Source organism: Diorhabda sublineata, chromosome 7 (genome assembly GCF_026230105.1).
Source record: "Diorhabda sublineata isolate icDioSubl1.1 chromosome 7, icDioSubl1.1, whole genome shotgun sequence".
NCBI lineage: Eukaryota > Metazoa > Arthropoda > Insecta > Coleoptera > Chrysomelidae > Diorhabda > Diorhabda sublineata.
Window position 1 is genome coordinate 16710214 of NC_079480.1, and position 19664 is coordinate 16729877.

Below are 19664 nucleotides of genomic sequence, written 5' to 3' on the forward strand. Positions count from 1 at the left end.
CGTTGCACTTCAAACTCACAACTGATGTTCTCTGAAACAGTGTCGAGATATACTATAACGGAAATGACCAGGTAGTAGGAATGTTCGGAAAAAATACAAGATGTCTGCGGTGTGAGAGTCCACGTTTCTCACTCCATCTTGTCTCGCAAAGTCTGGAAATATTAGGTATTAACTTCCTCCTCAAAAAACTGATTCCCGAAAAAAGTTTATAGTATTGGTGGCTCCCGTGGTATTTCTAATTTCAGGAAGTGAATTTAGATCATTGATAACTAGATTCAGTTTGTGGGACGAGCAATGAAAGTAGAGGGCTTTGGTGTTCTTTTTGCGTAAGATCGCTTGTACCCCTCCGTCTTCTCCTGACATTGTTGAACAACCACCAAAACCAACGCATTTATTTATATTTAGATCTTCTTTTGTCAAAAACTCATCTATGCTATGTGCAATCGATTTCTGATCCAAATCTTTTAGCTCAATGAATCCGATAAAGATTTCTTGAACTTTGTCATGCGATGTGGAATTTATTAACAGGTAAGCAAGTCAATTGCTCGCAGGGCCTTAGGACTTTGATCGCTTGGCGCCTAACTACATTTGATCTCAAGGGCCATTGGCGACGCCCTTGATACTAGTAGAGAATAAAAAAAAAATTTCTTCGAGACAACCTTTTAAAACTGAGAAATATTTACAAGGGTGCAGTGGATAAAACATTATATAAATATACTACAGAAATGGTTGCAAAAAATGTTTATATCTGAGAGCGCAAAATTTGTAAGCAAGAATGACCCATCAGAATACACTGAGAAACGTTTTCTATATGTACACTGTAATGAAATGTGTAAGCATGTAATATGAAAATAGAATGATATAACTGTCACGACCATATATGTAATACTCCTATATGAACAGTATACTAAAAAATGCCTCAAGTAATCACATTTATTTTACTTTAGTAATTAGTGTTGTGGTGAACCTGACTGCATTCAAAAACTGTCAACATGGCTTCGATCTTAAAATTTTCACGATCTTTTGCAAAATTACCCAAATATGAAAATGTACTCAACGTAAGTACCTACAGTTGTTTTTATTCATATTTAATAATGTACTTTAATTATAAAAACTGAATTTTGAGGTTCAACATTTATTACGTAATCAAATTTGACAAATAAAATGTACATTTTTTCAGGCTTATAGCAAAAATATAATTAGAGGAGCCGCCAGTCAGCCAGAATCACAAACTGTTGTTCTTAACGTTCCACCTACGAAAGTTAGTACATTACCAAATGGTAAGAAAAATTTAGATCGTTAAGGTTATGTGTTATGTCATTGTCATCTGAAATCAGAGTAATATGTATTCCTTTTCTTGCAATTTTTATCATATATCGTCTACACAATTTTTATTTAATATAAGCAGTCACATTTCATATTTATTTAGTACAATTCATGTTTTGTCCAAATTTGAAGTTTTATTGGATCTCCACATTTGAAGAAAAAAATGTCATTGTTCCTGAAAGTGGCGTAACTCAAAGGTTGCTACTCAAAAGATGTATTTTAATAATTACTATTCATATTAATGTTATTATAAATTGAGAAATAATTATTTACCTACTAATATAGATTTTGTCATAATAATTATCAATAGATTGGGAACAGATTTCAAGAAATAACTAATTTTTAATAATACAAAATCTTATATAACTTTATCAAAAATTTTGATCGACTAGAGAAGGTAAAACACTTGAAAAATTATTATGTTATGTATAAATAATAAAGGCACAAATTGATCACATAAAAAAAGTTAAAAGACAAGGTAGGCAATGGCTTAGGAGGTATTCATTGGAGTGAAAAGCTATAAGCTCTACTTATGGGAAAGATCATCATAAAAAGAACGCATATTAGCTGGAATAACAGCCTTCAACTGCTACAAATGATTATATTTTTCGAGGCTAATGTTAATTGGTTTATCATTCGATGAAATAAATTAATTTAATAATGGCTCATCCTTTTTTTCCATTCCACGTTTTTCTGGGAGGTCCACAAATTCGTCGTCAAAATTTAACTTTATTTCTCCACTTGGATTGTAGAGTTGTACGCTTTTGATGTTGTTGATAGTTGGGTCTCCATCTTTGTTTCCTGGTCTAATTGAGGTGTATTTCATATTGCAGTTAAAATCGCCACAAAATCCATGCACTTACATACATAAGGAGACCTAAAGCTAATAATATTTAGTAATAATGTATTTTTCACATTCTGATGTTATGGGGAAGTTAAGATATTAAGAAATTGACACAAAATCTGAAGGAAATGTAACAAAAAAAGGAAAATAACTCACCTGGATTGAGGATAAGGAAATGTACAGGACTAAGCGACTTACGTGCCTTCTCAAATATTCTAGAACCATTTGAGATATGCCTATTAACTAAATCATTTTCTCTCGAGTGGGAAAATTTTTCATAGTTACACTTTTTATCTAGAACGATGCACTTAATTTTTTTTCTGTCTAGTTTGGTTATGAACATGAAAAATGTAATTTTTTCGAGTTATGCTACTTCTCAGAAAGAATGACGATAGATTACACATTACTTATTGTTTACAACTGTTTAAAATACTTTCATCTTTAGGAATTAGAGTGGCAACTGAAGATTGGGGATCACAAACTGCCACTGTAGGTGTTTGGATTGATGCTGGAAGTAGATATGAAGATGATAAGAATAATGGAGTTGCTCATTTTATGGAACACATGGCATTTAAGGTAAATTCATACTCTATAGAATATTTTTCAAAAAGTTAACACTCCTGTAGAAAATGTTTCTTGTAATTTATAATTATTGCCTCACTTTGTGTAAATCAAGTTTAATCTGCAACTACAATAGCTATTTTCATTTTAGGGTACAAGTAAACGAAGCCAAAGTCAATTAGAAATTGAAATTGAAGATTTAGGTGCCCAATTGAATGCGTATACCAGCAGAGAACAGACAGTTTACTATTCTAAGTGTTTGAGCAAAGATGTACCAAAAGCTATTGAAATTTTGGCAGATATAATTCAGAATGCCAAATTGGGAGAATCTGAAATTGAACGAGAAAGAGGCGTTATTCTTCGAGAAATGCAAGAGGTTGAATCCAATTTGCAAGAAGTTGTATTTGATCACTTGCATGCTACTGCTTATCAAGGAACACCTCTTGCTAACACAATTTTAGGTAATAATTTAAATAAAATTTATTCTTCCATCAATTTCGAAATATGCAGAATTGAGAATGAAATGTTTTTAACATCAAAATTTGAAATGGTGAAGTATTTCAAAGATAAAATTAGGCACAAATCAATAAAATTAAATTCATTCCCTGGCAAACTTATCATATTTCAGTGGAAAATATAACATTTTGAGGGGTGTACTAGGTTGGTGCCAAGACCAATATTATGTTCTTTGAGTAAGAAAGTAGATATACAGGTGTCAAAAGAAAATTGACATTAAAAAAACAATTTTGGGATAAATAAGGAGTTTATTGAAAAATGTTTGTTACTTATTAAATCACATTGCTATGGAATTTATTTGTAAAATATAATATTGTCTAAATTGAAACTTTTGTGCTCACGGCATTCATTTAATTAAGCACTAAAATTGCCTATTTTCTTTTAATTGTGCCAGTGAAGTCGGATTGTTTGGGTAAACTTTAGATTTGACATAACTCCACAGGAAAATATTGATAGGTGTTAAATCGAGACTGCGTGGATGATAACGTATGTCACCTCTCCTAAAGATCAAAATTTCAAGAACTCGTGGCAGAGATCTATTGAATGTGTGTGAAGTTGTTCAGCCCTGCTGAAACCTTATTCTTTGGTTATAACCATAAAAGTTTTGCAGTTCAGGCAGGAAGATGTCATCCAACTCTCTAAATTCACTGTAATTGTGCCTCCCTTATCATTTTAAAAAAAATAAGGGCCTATAATTCCTCGCGCTGACATTGTAGCCCATACGGTCACTTTAAGTGAATTTAGGGGTTTCTGATGTTTGTGTTTTGCACTGGTTGCACTCCAGTAGTGGCAATTTTGATTGTTGACGTATCAATTAAGTTGATTAAGAGTTTATTCCAAAACAAGATATTGGTAAATATTGGAAAGTGTTCATGCATCTGGTTTACAAAGTCAAGCCTTTGATCAGCTTCCTGAGGTTTCAATTGTTGCAGCCTCAAATCTTTGTGTAAAATGCGAAATAATAATGATCTATGCATGTTTAAAGCAACAGCACCCTTCCGAATACACAAGTCATGCTTGTCACAAACAGAGAGAGTAACACTAGCTACCTTTTCTACTATTCTAGAAGATGTTGGACGCTCGGATTTTGGTTTATCCAGTCTCCTTAAACTTATTGACCAATTTTCCAATCAGTCAACTATACACGACGCATGGTCCGCTCCCAAGAACGCTCCTTAGCAACTAAATTCCCCACGCAGTAAGCAGTACAAAGGTGAACTTTCTTTTGAAACACTTTGCACTTGATGATTTATGCCAGTTGTTAATGTGGATTTCAGTGGGTGGATTACAACTAGATTATTTTACTATTGTTTAGTAGTTTGAATGAAGCAAATCTGATAGTTTACAAAAATTGTACATAAAAAAATTAACATACATTGGATACATATTTAATAATGGAATTGATTTACTATATTGACCTATATCCACAATATTAACAGAGAAAATTCCAGGTTTCTTGGTGTATTTATATTTATCAAGAATTTCCTTGTCACTAACAATAATGTCCTTGTGGATGGAAAGTGAAGCCAGCCAATTAAGCCTACTCTCAGATTTACTGTTTTTGAAGTAGGTTTTCAGCATTCTGGCAAAAATAACAGGTAGAACTGCTAGGATATCTATCAAAGTTTACAAGAGAGCCAACAGCAGTTTTCGAAATATTTCCAGGCTTTTTCTGGCTCTTTCTATTCTACAGCTTAAACTAACCTTTTAACAATTATCCATGTATGGTGTATAAATGCCTCGACAATTATATTCTTTTTCAGTTGTATGTAGAATATTAGTGGACATGATTTGAACGTGACAAACTTGTGGAATATCTACTTTAATCTCGAATTTTGCAGACAATGACTACCTACTTATACACAAGAGGATAAATGAAAAATCAGCATTTAGTCTCTTCTTTGAGACTTCTTTGAGAGCACATCAACACCTGAGAAATGTGTTTGCTTAAATCAAAGAGATAACCAGAAATGGAAATTGTCTGCTACCACTAATAAGAGCATGTGTCAGGGGTGCAAAGTCACTGTGTCACTGGGTACTTTTACATAACTTTTAAATAACTTTATTTCTGGTAAAATTATTGGGCACTAACAAATTTAGTCAGTGAAAGAAGTCTAGAGTTAGTAAATAATTAAGTAACATATGCATTAGTTTTGTTGGGGGATGTATAATTTATTTTCAATGACTTATAAGTACTAAGTAAATTATGAATATGTAAAAATTAAATGTTAAGCATGAGGTAGATAACATTGATTTTGTTTTATCAATTGCTTCAAATTAATACACTTTTATAATGTTCTTATTGCTAATTAGTGCACTACAAATCCTTTGGGTCACAGTATATATGGCACCCTGAATTATGCATATGAGATGAATACATTCCATGATTTTTCCATACTTGTTCGGGAGACATTTAATGTTTGGCATAGTGACTACAACACCTGGAACAGTATAATTTTTGCTGTAAAATTTCTTATCAAAATTGTTTCTTACAAATTATAATGAAGAATAATCTGACTCAATCCTCAAACGAAAAATGTGTTGTGGATTCCTGGAATATCCAGAGAATTTAAAAATCCAGTTGCTAAAAATCAGTGTATCACTGGGTAACAGCTGTTGTATCTAGAAAAACATGATTAGTGAGTCAATTATGACCTATGTAATTATTCAATATGACCTAAAGGACACTATTGATTACTTCACTTTTTATCTCAACAATAGTGCAGAAATTGTATGGAAATTTGGTGTATCATGTATTTAAATGAAGTTCTACTTCACCGTTTCTTATGACTATGATTTTTTATAAAATATAGATTTTGCAATTGCATATTTGAAGTCAATTAACACTTCCTCATAGAAAATATTATTTTAAACATGCTTGAATCTTATTAAGAAATGTGAATGACTTAATGTTACCAGACAGTAGTAAAACAGTTTCATTGATAAGTTTATTGTTACCTTTCAAATTTTGCTTAGTTACATTAAATGTTTCAAGTGAATTGAACTATTTTGCAACATTGCAGCTATTCTATATAAACATGCTCTCCAGTAATCATCCAACAAAATTTCAAATTCTAGATTAATATAGAGTTAAATTAAATTACAGCATCTTTTGTTGGGAACTTATACGAATTAAATACAAATATATTGAAATAAATAATCGAGGTACAAACTATCCTATCTTTTAAGTTGGACCAATTTATACATAGTAATAAGATTTTAATATCAGTTATTTGACATTATAAATTACTAGATCAATCTCCAAATACAATATAGCTCAACCATATAAAGATTTTCCATTTTAAATTGTGAGAATTTAAGTGTTGAAATACCGGAAATAAAAAATTATCGATTTGAATTATTTATATATACCATAATTATGCAATAATCGGATTCTTAATTTTTTATTAGTTTAGGTGCTGTTTACGTTGTTCAACATAATCTGGCAACACGGATTTTTTATTATATTACATTTTTTCATCCAATTATTTAGAGAAATTATTAGTTTTTTCTATGCAAAAATATGCATGAATTTTACTGCGATTGTTACATTTATGTTGTTCGAGTAGATAATACAACTTAATGAAATTTTTAATAATTACATTTAATTATTGGCAAAAATAATGTTTTACACAAATATTTGTGTAGGTCCAACAGCTAACATCCGAACAATCAATGCGACGGACCTTAGAAATTATTTAGACAATCACTACAAAGCAAGCAGAATTGTTGTTGCTGGAGCAGGAGGAGTTAGTCACCAGGACCTACTACAACTTGCAGAGGCTAGTTTTGGTTCTTTAAGTATGTATCTACAGATTTTACAATATATTATTTTCCGTTAACAATAAATTGAAATTGTTATATTTCAATTAAAATTAACAAACTATAAGGCACTACAAGTTTCGCAAAATAAATTTTTGTAATTACTCCAGAACAAGAATAACAAGTATCCCATTGATAAGCTTTACACCAAAGCTAAAGTATTAGATATCCATCAAATATATTATTTACACGTCAATTTAAGACAATATTTAAACAGATATAAATTACAAGACGAACACATGGCTAATATTGAAGATAACAATATAAAGCGGTAAGTCCTATAATCTTTTTGGTTTCTTCAGCTATTCTAAATGTTATTATTTACAATTTTAGGATTATTGAAAGCATAGAAGTTTGAGTAAAATGCCAATAATAATCAAGCAACAAACCACCACCAAGAGAACTCTTTTCGATGTACCTACCTACCTTCTGAAGAGCCTTTAAGCCTTTCAAAAGATGTATTTGTGGTAGCCAACTAAAATCCTTATAAATTTCTTATGCAAATGATGTAATAATATTTCCACTAGAACACACCAAAAATGAAAATAAGGACGTGGATACCATATTATTTGATAATAGCTCCTCGACGGTTGAGACTAAAAATGTGCAAGAAAACATAAAAAGTTCACAAGAAGAATCTGACTCAACGAGCACAAAGCTCTCAGTATAAATAACAGAATATGTCAGAAAGACACCTACCAAAAAAAGAAAAAAAAAATCGTCAGAATAGGAAATATAATGTTAGAAAGAACAAAGACAACATAGAGAAAAGTACACCAACATTAAAGGAAAGGTAATGAAAAAAATAGAAGTCAAAAGTGAAACGTGTAGACCCTGTTGTAGTATTAAATGCTTTGAGAGACTTATCGAAGAAGATAGAAGAACTATTCACAATCAATTTTGGAAATTGGAAAGATGAACCGGTTTGAAAGCGTACTAAGAAAGAAAAAAGCAGGAAACAAAATGTTTTAATACACGTCACTCTTACAGAAAAATTAGATGAAGTACGAAATCACATCAAATCGTTCCCAACTATGGATTCTCACAATTGTCTTGCTAATTCCAAAAAAACCTAACCTAACCAAACACAATAATCCTGTTACTCATGCTATTTACAGTAAAGTATTCAATAATGAATTCAATTTCGTCTTTTCACCAGAAGAAAGATATTTGTGACAAATGCTAAGCCCTTCTGCAGACCAACAGATTCAACATAATGAACATTGCATATGGCATGAATTCCTAACAGGGCGGGATTCTAATGCAATTTCAAGTGTAGTAGTACATATTTTGGAGGTATTGACTTAAGATTTGGCAAATCAGAAAGAAGTTATTTTGTGGTCAAACAGTTGTGTCGCACAAAATAAAAATAACATTAGGAGTTTAGTTCAAATGCATTGCATTTGAAATACGGATAGCAATCTAGAACATATAGAGCAAAAGTTTTCTGAGCCAGGACATTGTAATCTGCAAGATGTTGATGCTATCAATTCAGTGATCGAGAGAAATATAAAGAACATTGATATGTATTAATAGTTCTCTAGGACTTATTAGAATAAAAATGAACATTCGTTCTAAGAAAAGTATTAGAAATAAAAAATGAAAAATCCAACAAATAATGTATGATACATTATTGAAAATAATGTTTAAAATCAGATTCTCTCAGGATGTTACAGACAAACAACTCCTTAGTCATCAAAACGGGGAAAGGACAATACAAGTGACACCAGTTTAGAACAAAACAGGACAGTAATTCAGGTGCCTATGTTGAAAAAAGAGAAAACAATTTCAGTAAGAAAACTTAAGGATGTAAGCGACATGTTGAAAGTGTATGGAACTGCTAAAAGTTTTACAATACCATAATAGACAGTTTGAAAATTAAAAAAGTTATATTGTCTGCATGTTTTATTTCACAGTCCACTCCTGCAATATTGCTGAAGTGGATATTGAACAAACCAATGTTAAGGTGATGATATGTTACAGTTTATGATTTTTCCATTAATGTATATTTGTGTTTATGCATTTTTGATCAAATGAGGTGAATATCAATCCAATAAAAAGCCTTCACATTAAATTGGCAATTTTGGACATTTGTGATAAGTGTACTTAACAAAATTCAAATACCCAAAGTTTTAATTTAGTGCTTAGGTATCGAGGTTGTGATATTTATTGTTGATAGAATAAGATATTTAGCCATAATATTTTATTTTTATGTTTGTTTTTTATTCATATGTATTTAATAAGTAATCAATTATTGCATATTATACAATCAGTTACATTTGAACATTGTGAATAAAATATTAAAGGAACTTATCCAAAATGTTATCTCAAATTTTATATTTTGAGTCTATTTTATCGAACTGAAAACGAAGACGAAGAAGATTTCATATCGTAAAAGCCATTTCGAACTTCAAATATTTTCTATCTTTTGCTTTTTGTTTAGCTTCATTCCATTTGTACTATTTCCCTTATTAACTTTTTATCCTCTTTCTATCTTATTCTCTAAATATATCTGTCCATTTAAATATGTTTGTACAACTTGAATTTCTATTTTTTTTTTTTTCATTTCAGATAACAATTATCCAGGCAAAGTTCCAGTAATCGCACCTTGTCGTTTTACTGGATCTGAAATTCGTGTTAGAGACGACTCCTTACCATTAGCTCATATCGCTATTGCCGTTGAAGGTGCTGGTTGGACTGATCCAGATACTTTAACATTAATGGTAGCATCAACTCTACTTGGTGCTTGGGATAGATCTCAAGCATCAGCCAAACAGAATGCTACAAATTTAGCTAGGGCTAGTGGTGAAGGTGATTTATGCCATTCCTACCAAAGTTTTAATACTTGCTACAAGGTTAGTATGATCATATACTAAATACCATATTGCATAATTTGAAATACAAACTCAACTTCTATTCATATGACATAACAGAACATTAAATCAATGGTTAAAAATAACGAAGTAGCAGGAACAGATACAATAACTGTCAAATTAATAAAACAAGGGGAGAAAGAATATATAATACAAAGTTAATAAGAAGAAAATATCAATAGAATAGTTAACAGGACAGAAAGTGTCAATACCAAAAAAAAAGACAAAAAGTAGCAGAAGAATTTGAAATAGAAAAAGATGGCGAGAAGGCTAGAACATTTAACTTGATAAAATAAAATTCAAAAGGAAAAGGATTTGAATTAAACTGAATAAAACCAGTTATTTTGCCCTTCATTCAATCATGTGTGTTATTTACAATGATATTTTCATTAGTTTTATTCAAAATTTGGCAAAGTTCTCCTCAAAGTATTTTGTATTCATAGCTTATTTAGAAAGATTTGGTATTGTTACGAAATTGAACTTTTTTATTCAAATAGAATCAATATAGAAAAATACTATGGGAGATTTTCTTTTAAGGATACTGGTTTATGGGGTGTGTATTTCGTCTCAGATCCTATGAAAATAGAAGATATGGTTTTCAATATTCAACAGGAATTTATGAGATTGTGTACTTCAGTAACTGAGAACGAAGTCGAACGAGCCAAAGCTCTACTCACTGCCAATACACTTCTACAACTTGATACTACAAGTGCTGTTTGTGAAGACATTGGTAAGCTTTTATTTCCAATTACACAATAATTTCAATTGATATAATAATTTTTTTACTTTTTCACAATTTTAGTTTAGATAAATATTTTATGTTAACAAATAATTTATCTTTATTTTCCAACCATACAAATCTAAAAGTAGATATTTCTGATCTAAACACACTATTTATTACCACTATACCAACACTCATGATTTGAGCCACGTTTTGATAAAAAAACTGTTTAGACAATAACTTTTCTCAGAGAATAAAATTGTGATTATATGTTAATAGACAGAAACTCAATCTGGAATCCAAGTCTTAATTTTACCCCTACGATAATGTGATCATTGAAATAATACATTGTTTATAATTTTCTTTGCATAAGGAGATATTATTACTATTTTCTGTAGTAATGGAATACCCCGCTTTTTATTACAATTTTAAAATATATGATGAATTTCAATATAATTTTATGTAAAATATCAAATGTCGTAAGAGGTTTTAGTTTTTTTTTAGCTATCTTGAGGTGCTTACAACATATATCAGTATTAAACGATTTTTGTAGAAACTAAAATTTCCGTATTAATATTTGACATTCCAGCATTCAGGATTTAGTGAAGAAGATTACAATTACATTTAGATACACCAATACCTACTCATTATACTCTCCTTTGCAATTACAAAACACATTAGAAAAGTATAAAAAAGTCAATTCATCGTAGATAATAAGAGTTACACTCTTGGCATCCTTTAGACAATCCCTTAGTAGATGCAGAAAAAAACTAAAAAAAATAATTATGGCCTGTATTCATTTTCATCAGTTTAAAATGTAAAAGCAAGTGACCGTCAATGAGGAATGATGTTTGCAGATTCATATTAATCGAAATTGAGAAAATTAAACATTTTTTATAAAAAGTCATTGGGCGAATTAGGCAAAATTAATGGAAAATGTGATGCTAAATCTCAAATTATTTGCAAATATTGTTTGTTAACAGACACTCCAGCATTTACTTTTTGTCGAATTTTCGAAAAAGCATAAATAGTATCTTATCACAACACAGACATTTTGGTTTTCCAACTGTCTGCAAAACCGTTTAGTTTAGATATATGGTTGTAACTAATAAACTCCCCAATTTTGGGGGGTTCTGAGAAAAATGGGCTACAGTCGACTCTCGTGAATTCGAAACTCGAAGGACTCTTAAAATGTTTAACGAATTATTGAGTGTTTGATATTTTCAAATGGTTCAAAATGTAATAGAAAATAAATAAAACTTCGAATTATTCAGTGTTGACATTTTTCATCTTTAAAAGTAAGCGTCTTCTCCGGTAAACAGTTGAAAAATAGGCCAGTTTCATTAGTATTAAAAATATCTAGGGCATCATTGTTTTCAATCAAGGTGTTTAATTTACCGTACCAATCTAAGCACACTGCATCATCAACACTTCCACTTTCCCCACAAACTTTTTTTTAACAACTCCATTTCTCTTTTTAAAATTTGTAAGCCACTCTTCACTTGAAGTTTTTGATGCTTAGAGCAGACGCGAACTCTTTGCTTTGTCCTTCAACAAGTTTCCACTAATACACTTTTTGACCTTTACACTGTCTTAGCCAAATGACCAGGCTCTCTTCCAGACAAGGAAATTCACCTTTAGTAGCTCTTTTCTGTACTCCAGCAGTTTGAGCAGCTTTAATTTTCACCTTGTGCTTTTTTATGGTTGAGAGAATACTCAGAGGAATGTTGATTGTCAAACATTTATACTTTCTATGGCTCATAATTAAGACAAACTTTTTATTTGTATACCAACAAAAGTGTAACAGTAACTGAATGATAACTAAACAAACCCTTTCGTGAAGGGTGTGTCAAATAGTCAAACTATCGTAACAAAAACAAAGGCTCGTGTACGTCTATACAAGTTTGAACTTGTCGCAAAATGTACTTACAATCTTTCCGCCTCTTTCTCTCTGCAAATTTGAATTGTCTAATGTTGGACGCCAATGAGTTCGAATTAACGCGTCATTTTGTTATATAGCAATGATTTTTTCATTCGATTCACCAAGTGCATAAAAATGTATTGATTCAGTTTGAAATATAAAGAGATTTTGTAGGGAACTAATGATAACTTTGAATTATAGAGAGGTTCGAATTATCGTAGGTTTGAATTAACGAGAGTCGACTGTATTTAAAAAAGTGAGCTATAAAATTTTGGAAATAGGCGAATTTGGTACCAATTATGATTTAGAAAGCTTCCGACGAGATTACTCAGACAAATTATAAAAATTTTTCATCTTCTGTCTTTCTAAAAATATTTTTTGTGAAGGGTACCATTTGTCAAAATATTGAAAAACCAATTCAAATACTGAATATTGGATCCCTTTAGACATTTAATGTTTCATTGGTTAAATAATGGAATCCATCCTAGAGACTAAATGTGCAATAAAAAAAAGGCAGTGCTACCGAATGTTATAGACAACTGTTTTAACTGAAATGAACTGGTAAACTCATAAAATTTCAGAAAGATATTAGCAGTTCACCATATACAGTCTAATATGTTATTAATAAAGTACAGATGAATAATCCAATCAAGTCACCTCATTCAAGCCGGTCAAAAGTGTGATAATATATGATAGTTAAAGCACAATCTTTATTTGAACATTTACCTTATAACATCCCAAAATAAGAGATTAAAATTTTGTTATTTCAGGTCGTCAATTACTCTGTTATGGCAGAAGACTTCCACCTCATGAATTAGCTCATCGTATCAACAGTATAACGGCACAAAATGTCAAAGATGTTTGTTATAAATACATTTACGATAGATGTCCAGCAGTAGCAGGTGTAGGACCTGTAGAACAATTACCCGATTACAACGTTATTAGATCACAAATGTACTGGCTCAGAGTTTAGATTTGAAATTTTATAACAAACAAGAATATTGATATTTTTGAAGTATTATAATGAAGTTGTGTTTTCTACGTTTTGCATATCTCATAGCTTGATCACATAAAAAATGCTTTTATTATAGATGTTCAAAATATATCTGATTAAAAGCTGAATTTGTTTAAATCATAGATACAACACATAGCACATTTAAATTTCTAATGCCTCTCTCTAATTCTTGATAAAACAAAATGCACATAATCTTGGATCTGCAGAACTCTATTCTTTCTCAACTTGTTACAATACATTGAAACCTCAAAATGTCATCAAAAATACTGAGCTGTGAAAAACATTCTTCTACATTGAAATTCTCTGGTATTCTATGTTAAGTTGATAAAAAACAAAATCGCTTCATGTTTGTCGATTATTCTTGTTTGACTCTGACCATTTCTCTTCTTATTAATTGATAATTTTCAATATTTTCAGTATGTATGAAACATCAACTTGTAATATATTAATTTATAGAATATATTGTTTAATTCTATGTTAAGAAAATTGTTTCATATTTATTTAAATACATATTAAGGTTTTGTTTATTGCTTTTATTCTTCATCATCATAAGTAAATCTGCTACTTTTATAGATTCTTATACTATTTATTGGGTGACCAAGGTTCATTCACGGGAACCGGATGTTTTTGAAGTGGGTTGTACACGGGCGCTCATGGTGGTAGGGGCACGTGACTGGTATCTAGCGTTTCCTTTGTTCGTAGCATTTACATTTCAGTCATTGAGATAGAGCCGTGGAGGCTAAACCAACGCTTGTACGCTTATATGACAGTTTTGTGCGAAATGACGAATCTGTAACTGTTGTTCAGCGAGATTTACGCAGTCAGTTAATAATAATAGTTAATATCCATTGTAATGCACGCGTCTCTTCTCGTAACACAATATTGAGACGGGTAAACCATCTTCGAACAAGCTAGCACTCCGGAGAACATTGAACGAGTAAGGGAAGCCTTTGTCAGAAGCCTACGCCACTCTATTCAGAGGCATTCAGCAGCACTTCAAATGAGCACAAGTACGGTAAGACGAATTCTGCGTACAGACCTAAATTTCCATCCTTACAAGATAACCGTCGTGCAGCAAAATTCTCAGCAGCGATTACAATTTTGTCAAGTGCTTACCATTTTTGAAGAAAATGAAAATTTGATATTATTCATGAGTCGTGTGTACAACAATAAACTTCGGACTTTGGAGGACCTAATGATCGCAATTCGTCGACACGACACCCAGATTGATGTAGACATGTTGCAAAGAATTGAGGCCAGTTTCTGTTGAAGGCTACAACAATGTACAAATGGACATCACTTACTGAACATAATTTTTCGTGAGTAAGTAACAAATGATATGATTCAATAAGTGTTTCTGTACCAATAAATCTTTTTTAAAGTAAACATTTAATTTTTTATCATTATTTTAAAAACATCCGGCTCCCATGAATCTCCCTGTATAATACAAAAGTACCAAAAAATTCAATATGCTGAAACTATTTATTTACCATGTAGTTTTGACAAAACCAGAACAGTAGAGCACTACATTATTTTGAAACATTAACATAAAAAGTATTGGCAATATTCATTTTTTCAGGTTACAGAGGTACATTTGAGGTTTTATTTTTATCAGTTTTAATAATAAAGGTGGTATCCACCTTTGGCAATGTACGTAACTATGTTGATAATAGCTTCAAATTATGTTTGAAGTCAATAAAAATCTTTAGACAAGCAGAATAAACCAAATTCATTTCTTCTTATGCATACTTTTGAGTAATTCCATGAGATGGAACGACATTGCGATTGCATTTTTCAAACAGCATATTTTTTTTATCTGATGAATAAATTTTAAAAAAATAGTTAAAGTCGAAAATTTACAGTGTGCTGATTTCTATGTAGGCAAGTATATTATAATAAAATTATTTACCTTATGTTTACCCGTTTTAATATCATAATTTATCATTTGAGCTTTTAAAACCAAGAAAGAATGTCTACAAACCGCGATTTTTTCTTCAGTCTTTTAAAAATAGAAAACTCACCTAGTTTTATTAGATTTAAAGTAATTCTGCTAATATAGTTAATTTTGCCCTCTGTTTAAAACACACCCACTGGTTAAATAACTTAAATCACAACTTTGGAAAAACTATTTATCAACATACATACAATCACATCTTTGGAAAAACTATTTATTAACATAAAATATAAATAAATAAAGTGCTTTCAAATTATTTGACTACCGTTCTCGTTGGATATTACTATTATATCTGGCCCTGTATGCCAGTTTATTCTCTCTTAAATACTGATTCTATTATATACAAAGGTTATAATTAATTATATTTATGGTCGTCACGTCACATTAAGAAAATAAGTAATTTGGTAAGTTAATGGGAAGGGACACATTGAACGGCTTAAGTACGACATTGTGGACGGTCAGTCTTCAATAAATCTTACAATACAAAACGAATACAGTAGTAAGTAGGTAGATTTATGATTCTTCACAGTCACATCAATATAAGACAGAAATTAGGTAAATAGAGCATAAAATAAGTTGTATAACTTAATTTATGGTTAACAGATCTTAAATGGTTCCCATCAGGAGTGGGGATGAAGTTTCTTGCTAACTAAGGTTCTTCCAATTAGAATAAGAGGACAATAAATAATTATTGTCCATACATTGGGCGTTGAATTCCTCTTGGTGAATATATTGTAGTTCGATGCTCTTGCAGAAGTACTGATTCATCGGATAGAATTTTAAGACAGGGTTTGCTCATAAATAAGTTGTGACAACTGGTTTTTTAAGTGTTATTTAGGAATTACTGTTTTTAATCCATCTTACTTATTGTTATTGCACATCAATGATAGTAATCGAAATTTTGGTTAAAATTGTAGGTATTCGTGATATGTATTATTAGAAATATAACTATCAATTTTTATAATTTTTCCAAATGGCAATATATTTTATTCTTAATAGTAATTAATATTTTTCTAAATTTCTTGGTAGTGCAATTAACTCGTTAATAAGCGTGTTAAGGTTGTAATAATGTATTAAATTGTTATCTAGGATTTTTAGGGTGATTTCATTTTACAGGGATACGAGGATTCCAAGTAATTGAATTGAATTGAAAAGAATAAAGGTTAATTAGGAAAATCATAGGTAATTTGCAGAGGCCTTTTTAAATTGTCCATGTGAATTTTTGGTTTCGAGTTAGTCGAAATTCTATCATTTTGTGCGTTTACCTTTTTTTTGTTGTAAGCGTGTTAAATGGATTTGCTTGTTTTTGTCTTTTGTGAGTTTTAGCTTATGCCTTTTAATTCAGTTGAAAAATCTCTGGATCATCACGGTTTTTATCAATTTTTTCACGTTTCTGTACATTTTTTTATTATCCAATCAAGTGAAAGTTACTGGCATGACATACCTATTTACACCTGGCAACTTAATTGGACGGGTACGTCACTAAAACTCTTCTTTCTAAAACAAATTGATTATTTTTTTTTTTGAAAATTTCCTTCTCTAAAAACTCAATCCTCTCTCTTCTCTCTTATACATTGCTTTTACATGGAACTATACATTTAAAAAATGCCTTATCTTCAGGGCCGGATTAAGATTTATAAGGCCCGGGGATAAAATAATGACGGGGCCCACTTAAGGAATTCGGAAACCCGGAAAAATTCACAAAATAGTATCAATACTTTAGATTTGTGGTATCAACACATTAAAAAATACAGAATGATTTCCAAATGATGGGGACCTCTTGGACCTGGGGCCCGGGGCTATAGCCCCCCCAAACCCCTAGCTTAATCCGGCCCTGCTTATCTTCATCTAGTTCGTTTTCTTTTGTATCTATTTTGTTCCTTTTTTTTTTGATGTATGCAATTTTTTCTTCTTCTATAGCTTTTTCAATAGTTGGATAATTTATTATCTGTTGCAGAAGAAAACGCTGGTATCGTAGGATGAGATTCAATTTCACTTGTAACATAATTTTTGCTGATCATTTCACTTTCCTATCCCAAATTTTCAGTTTCTTCGAGTTCTTCATTATTTGGCACTAATTGTCTTGCCACTTCTGTTAGAAACCTTTTAATATCTGTTAACCATATATTAAGTTATACAATGTCTCTTATTTTATGCTCCATTAACGTATCGTCTCGGATTACCTAATTTCTGTCTTATATTAATGTGACTACGAAGAATCATAAATCTACCTATTTAATTTCTACTTACTATTATATTCGTCAAGATTAACTATAGACTGAGCGTTCTCAACGTCTTACTTAAGCGGTTCCATATATCCCTTAGACACTTGAAGTTCCATAAACTTGCATAGATTGTTCTATATAGTCTTGACATCCAACGATAACAATAGTCAGATTATTGAAACCACTTTATTTATTTATATTTTATGTCAATTAATAATTTTTCAACGTTGTGATTTAAGTTATTTAACTAACCTTGAATTTTCCAATTGATTTTCGTGGCACACTCTGTTCCTTTGAGTATAATAGAGAAGGGGTTCTTAACCTTTTTTGCTCCACGCCCCCTTAGAATCCTGAATTTTTCTCTAAATTGTCATCTGTAACCTTGGAGTACAATTCTTTGCTTGAAATCATTAAAAAAATTTCGACTTCTGTTTTTAAGTTAAATAACTTCATGTTACTTTTTGACAGCCACCGAACCTCAGTGTGAAACAGAAGAGTTTCTTGGTCACTGCTCAATTCTTGACACAAACCTTAAAAAGTCTGGTATTCAAATCACTGGATTTTATATTGTTTACAACTTTAATCGCTATGGGCATGACAGAATTCAGTGCTTCTAGAAGCGTCCGACAAGCCAAAACTTGTCTGTGAATGATACAATGAAAACCTATGATCTTGGGGTTTTTATTCTTAACCAACTCAATAAATCCTGATTGGCATTCTGTCATAGCTTGTGCCCCATCAGTGCATATTCAAATAACTTTCTCCTATGGAAGGTTATTCGCTACTAAAAAATTGTCAAGTGCAGAAAATATATCAATAGCCTTGGTGGTTGTTTCCAGTGATTTTGAAAACAATATTTCCTGAACGAATTTTTTTCCTCAATAAATCCTCAGTAAAACAATAACTGGCCATGTTGCGATAGCTGTCGTCTCCGAGTAAATCACTACAAGCGGTAATCAAACAAGGTTTTAGAAGTGACTCACCGATGGTATAAAGCTTTTTATCTTTTGCTATCAACAAGGCAATCATGTAAGAAGCCTCAACAGCTTTATCATTGTTTAATCGAAAACTTCCAGTCGCATCAAGTTTCATGCGCTCAAGACTGTCTTTTTTCATTATAAAAAAATCAACCGGCTTGTCTTCCACAGCGAAATGATTCGTAAACAAATGTCTATCCAAACGACTAGGTCGCATTGCATCGTTGCTCAGAACGCTTTGACAGATAATATACTGCGGTAATTGAGTTCCCCTTTTCTCAACAAAGGAAAAGCCATATTTAATATAATCATCAGAATATTGTCTTTTGTTTGGTGCGTTTTTAGCCATTTTCACTCTACTCAAATAAACTAGGTACTCACTACGAACTACTTTATTACTACGCAATACTACTGCTAACGACTACTATGATGAACTACTACTGTTACTAAGAACTAATATTCAAAACAAACTATGTACTTCTAATTTAAACAAGCCACAAGCACAGGCAACAGCGAATATTAAGCAAAAGTGTCAGCAGAACAAACGACAAACTGATAAAATATAACGCAGACGCAAAGACACTGACTGTCCACCGACACGAATTCGAATGCAGATGTGGGGAAAGCCAGCTAAGGTCAAAGGACGAAGCGCGTTGACGTTCCAAAGCTATTTTGCCGCTGGTAAACAATTTAATTGTGGCATTTTAATTTTAATTGCGGAATTTTTTGCTTTATTTTTATTTATTATTTTTCTAGGAGAGCTCACGCCTCCCCCCCCCATGAAATCCAATGACCAATCGCAAAACATATTTTTTTTTCACAATCTGCCAACACTCTAATGAGAATTTCGTATTTGTTTGGCTTCTCTTTCATGAAAACTTTCAACGAGCATCGTCCTCGAAAAAGTGA

At 31.3% G+C, this 19664-nt stretch overlaps 2 protein-coding genes across 2 annotated transcripts; one reads left to right on the plus strand and one right to left on the minus strand.

Moving 5' to 3' along the window:
• The first annotated feature begins 906 nt into the window (after positions 1-906).
• LOC130447075 (mitochondrial-processing peptidase subunit beta) lies at positions 907-14121 on the plus strand. Its single transcript, XM_056783733.1, has 8 exons — positions 907-1058; positions 1181-1280; positions 2616-2746; positions 2883-3192; positions 6896-7048; positions 9641-9924; positions 10480-10672; positions 13355-14121. Exons 1-8 carry the CDS (start codon positions 993-995, stop codon positions 13555-13557), a joined length of 1440 nt encoding a protein of 479 aa, XP_056639711.1. The 5' UTR covers positions 907-992; the 3' UTR covers positions 13558-14121.
• A 3462-nt stretch (positions 14122-17583) lies between these two features.
• Positions 17584-19104, minus strand: LOC130446924 (zinc finger BED domain-containing protein 5-like). The gene is made up of 2 exons (XM_056783452.1): positions 18762-19104; positions 17584-17666 (listed from the first exon to the last, which is right to left on the minus strand). The coding sequence occupies exons 1-2, from the start codon at positions 19102-19104 to the stop codon at positions 17584-17586; spliced, it is 426 nt and encodes a 141-aa protein (XP_056639430.1).
• Between the last annotated feature and the right edge of the window lie 560 nt (positions 19105-19664).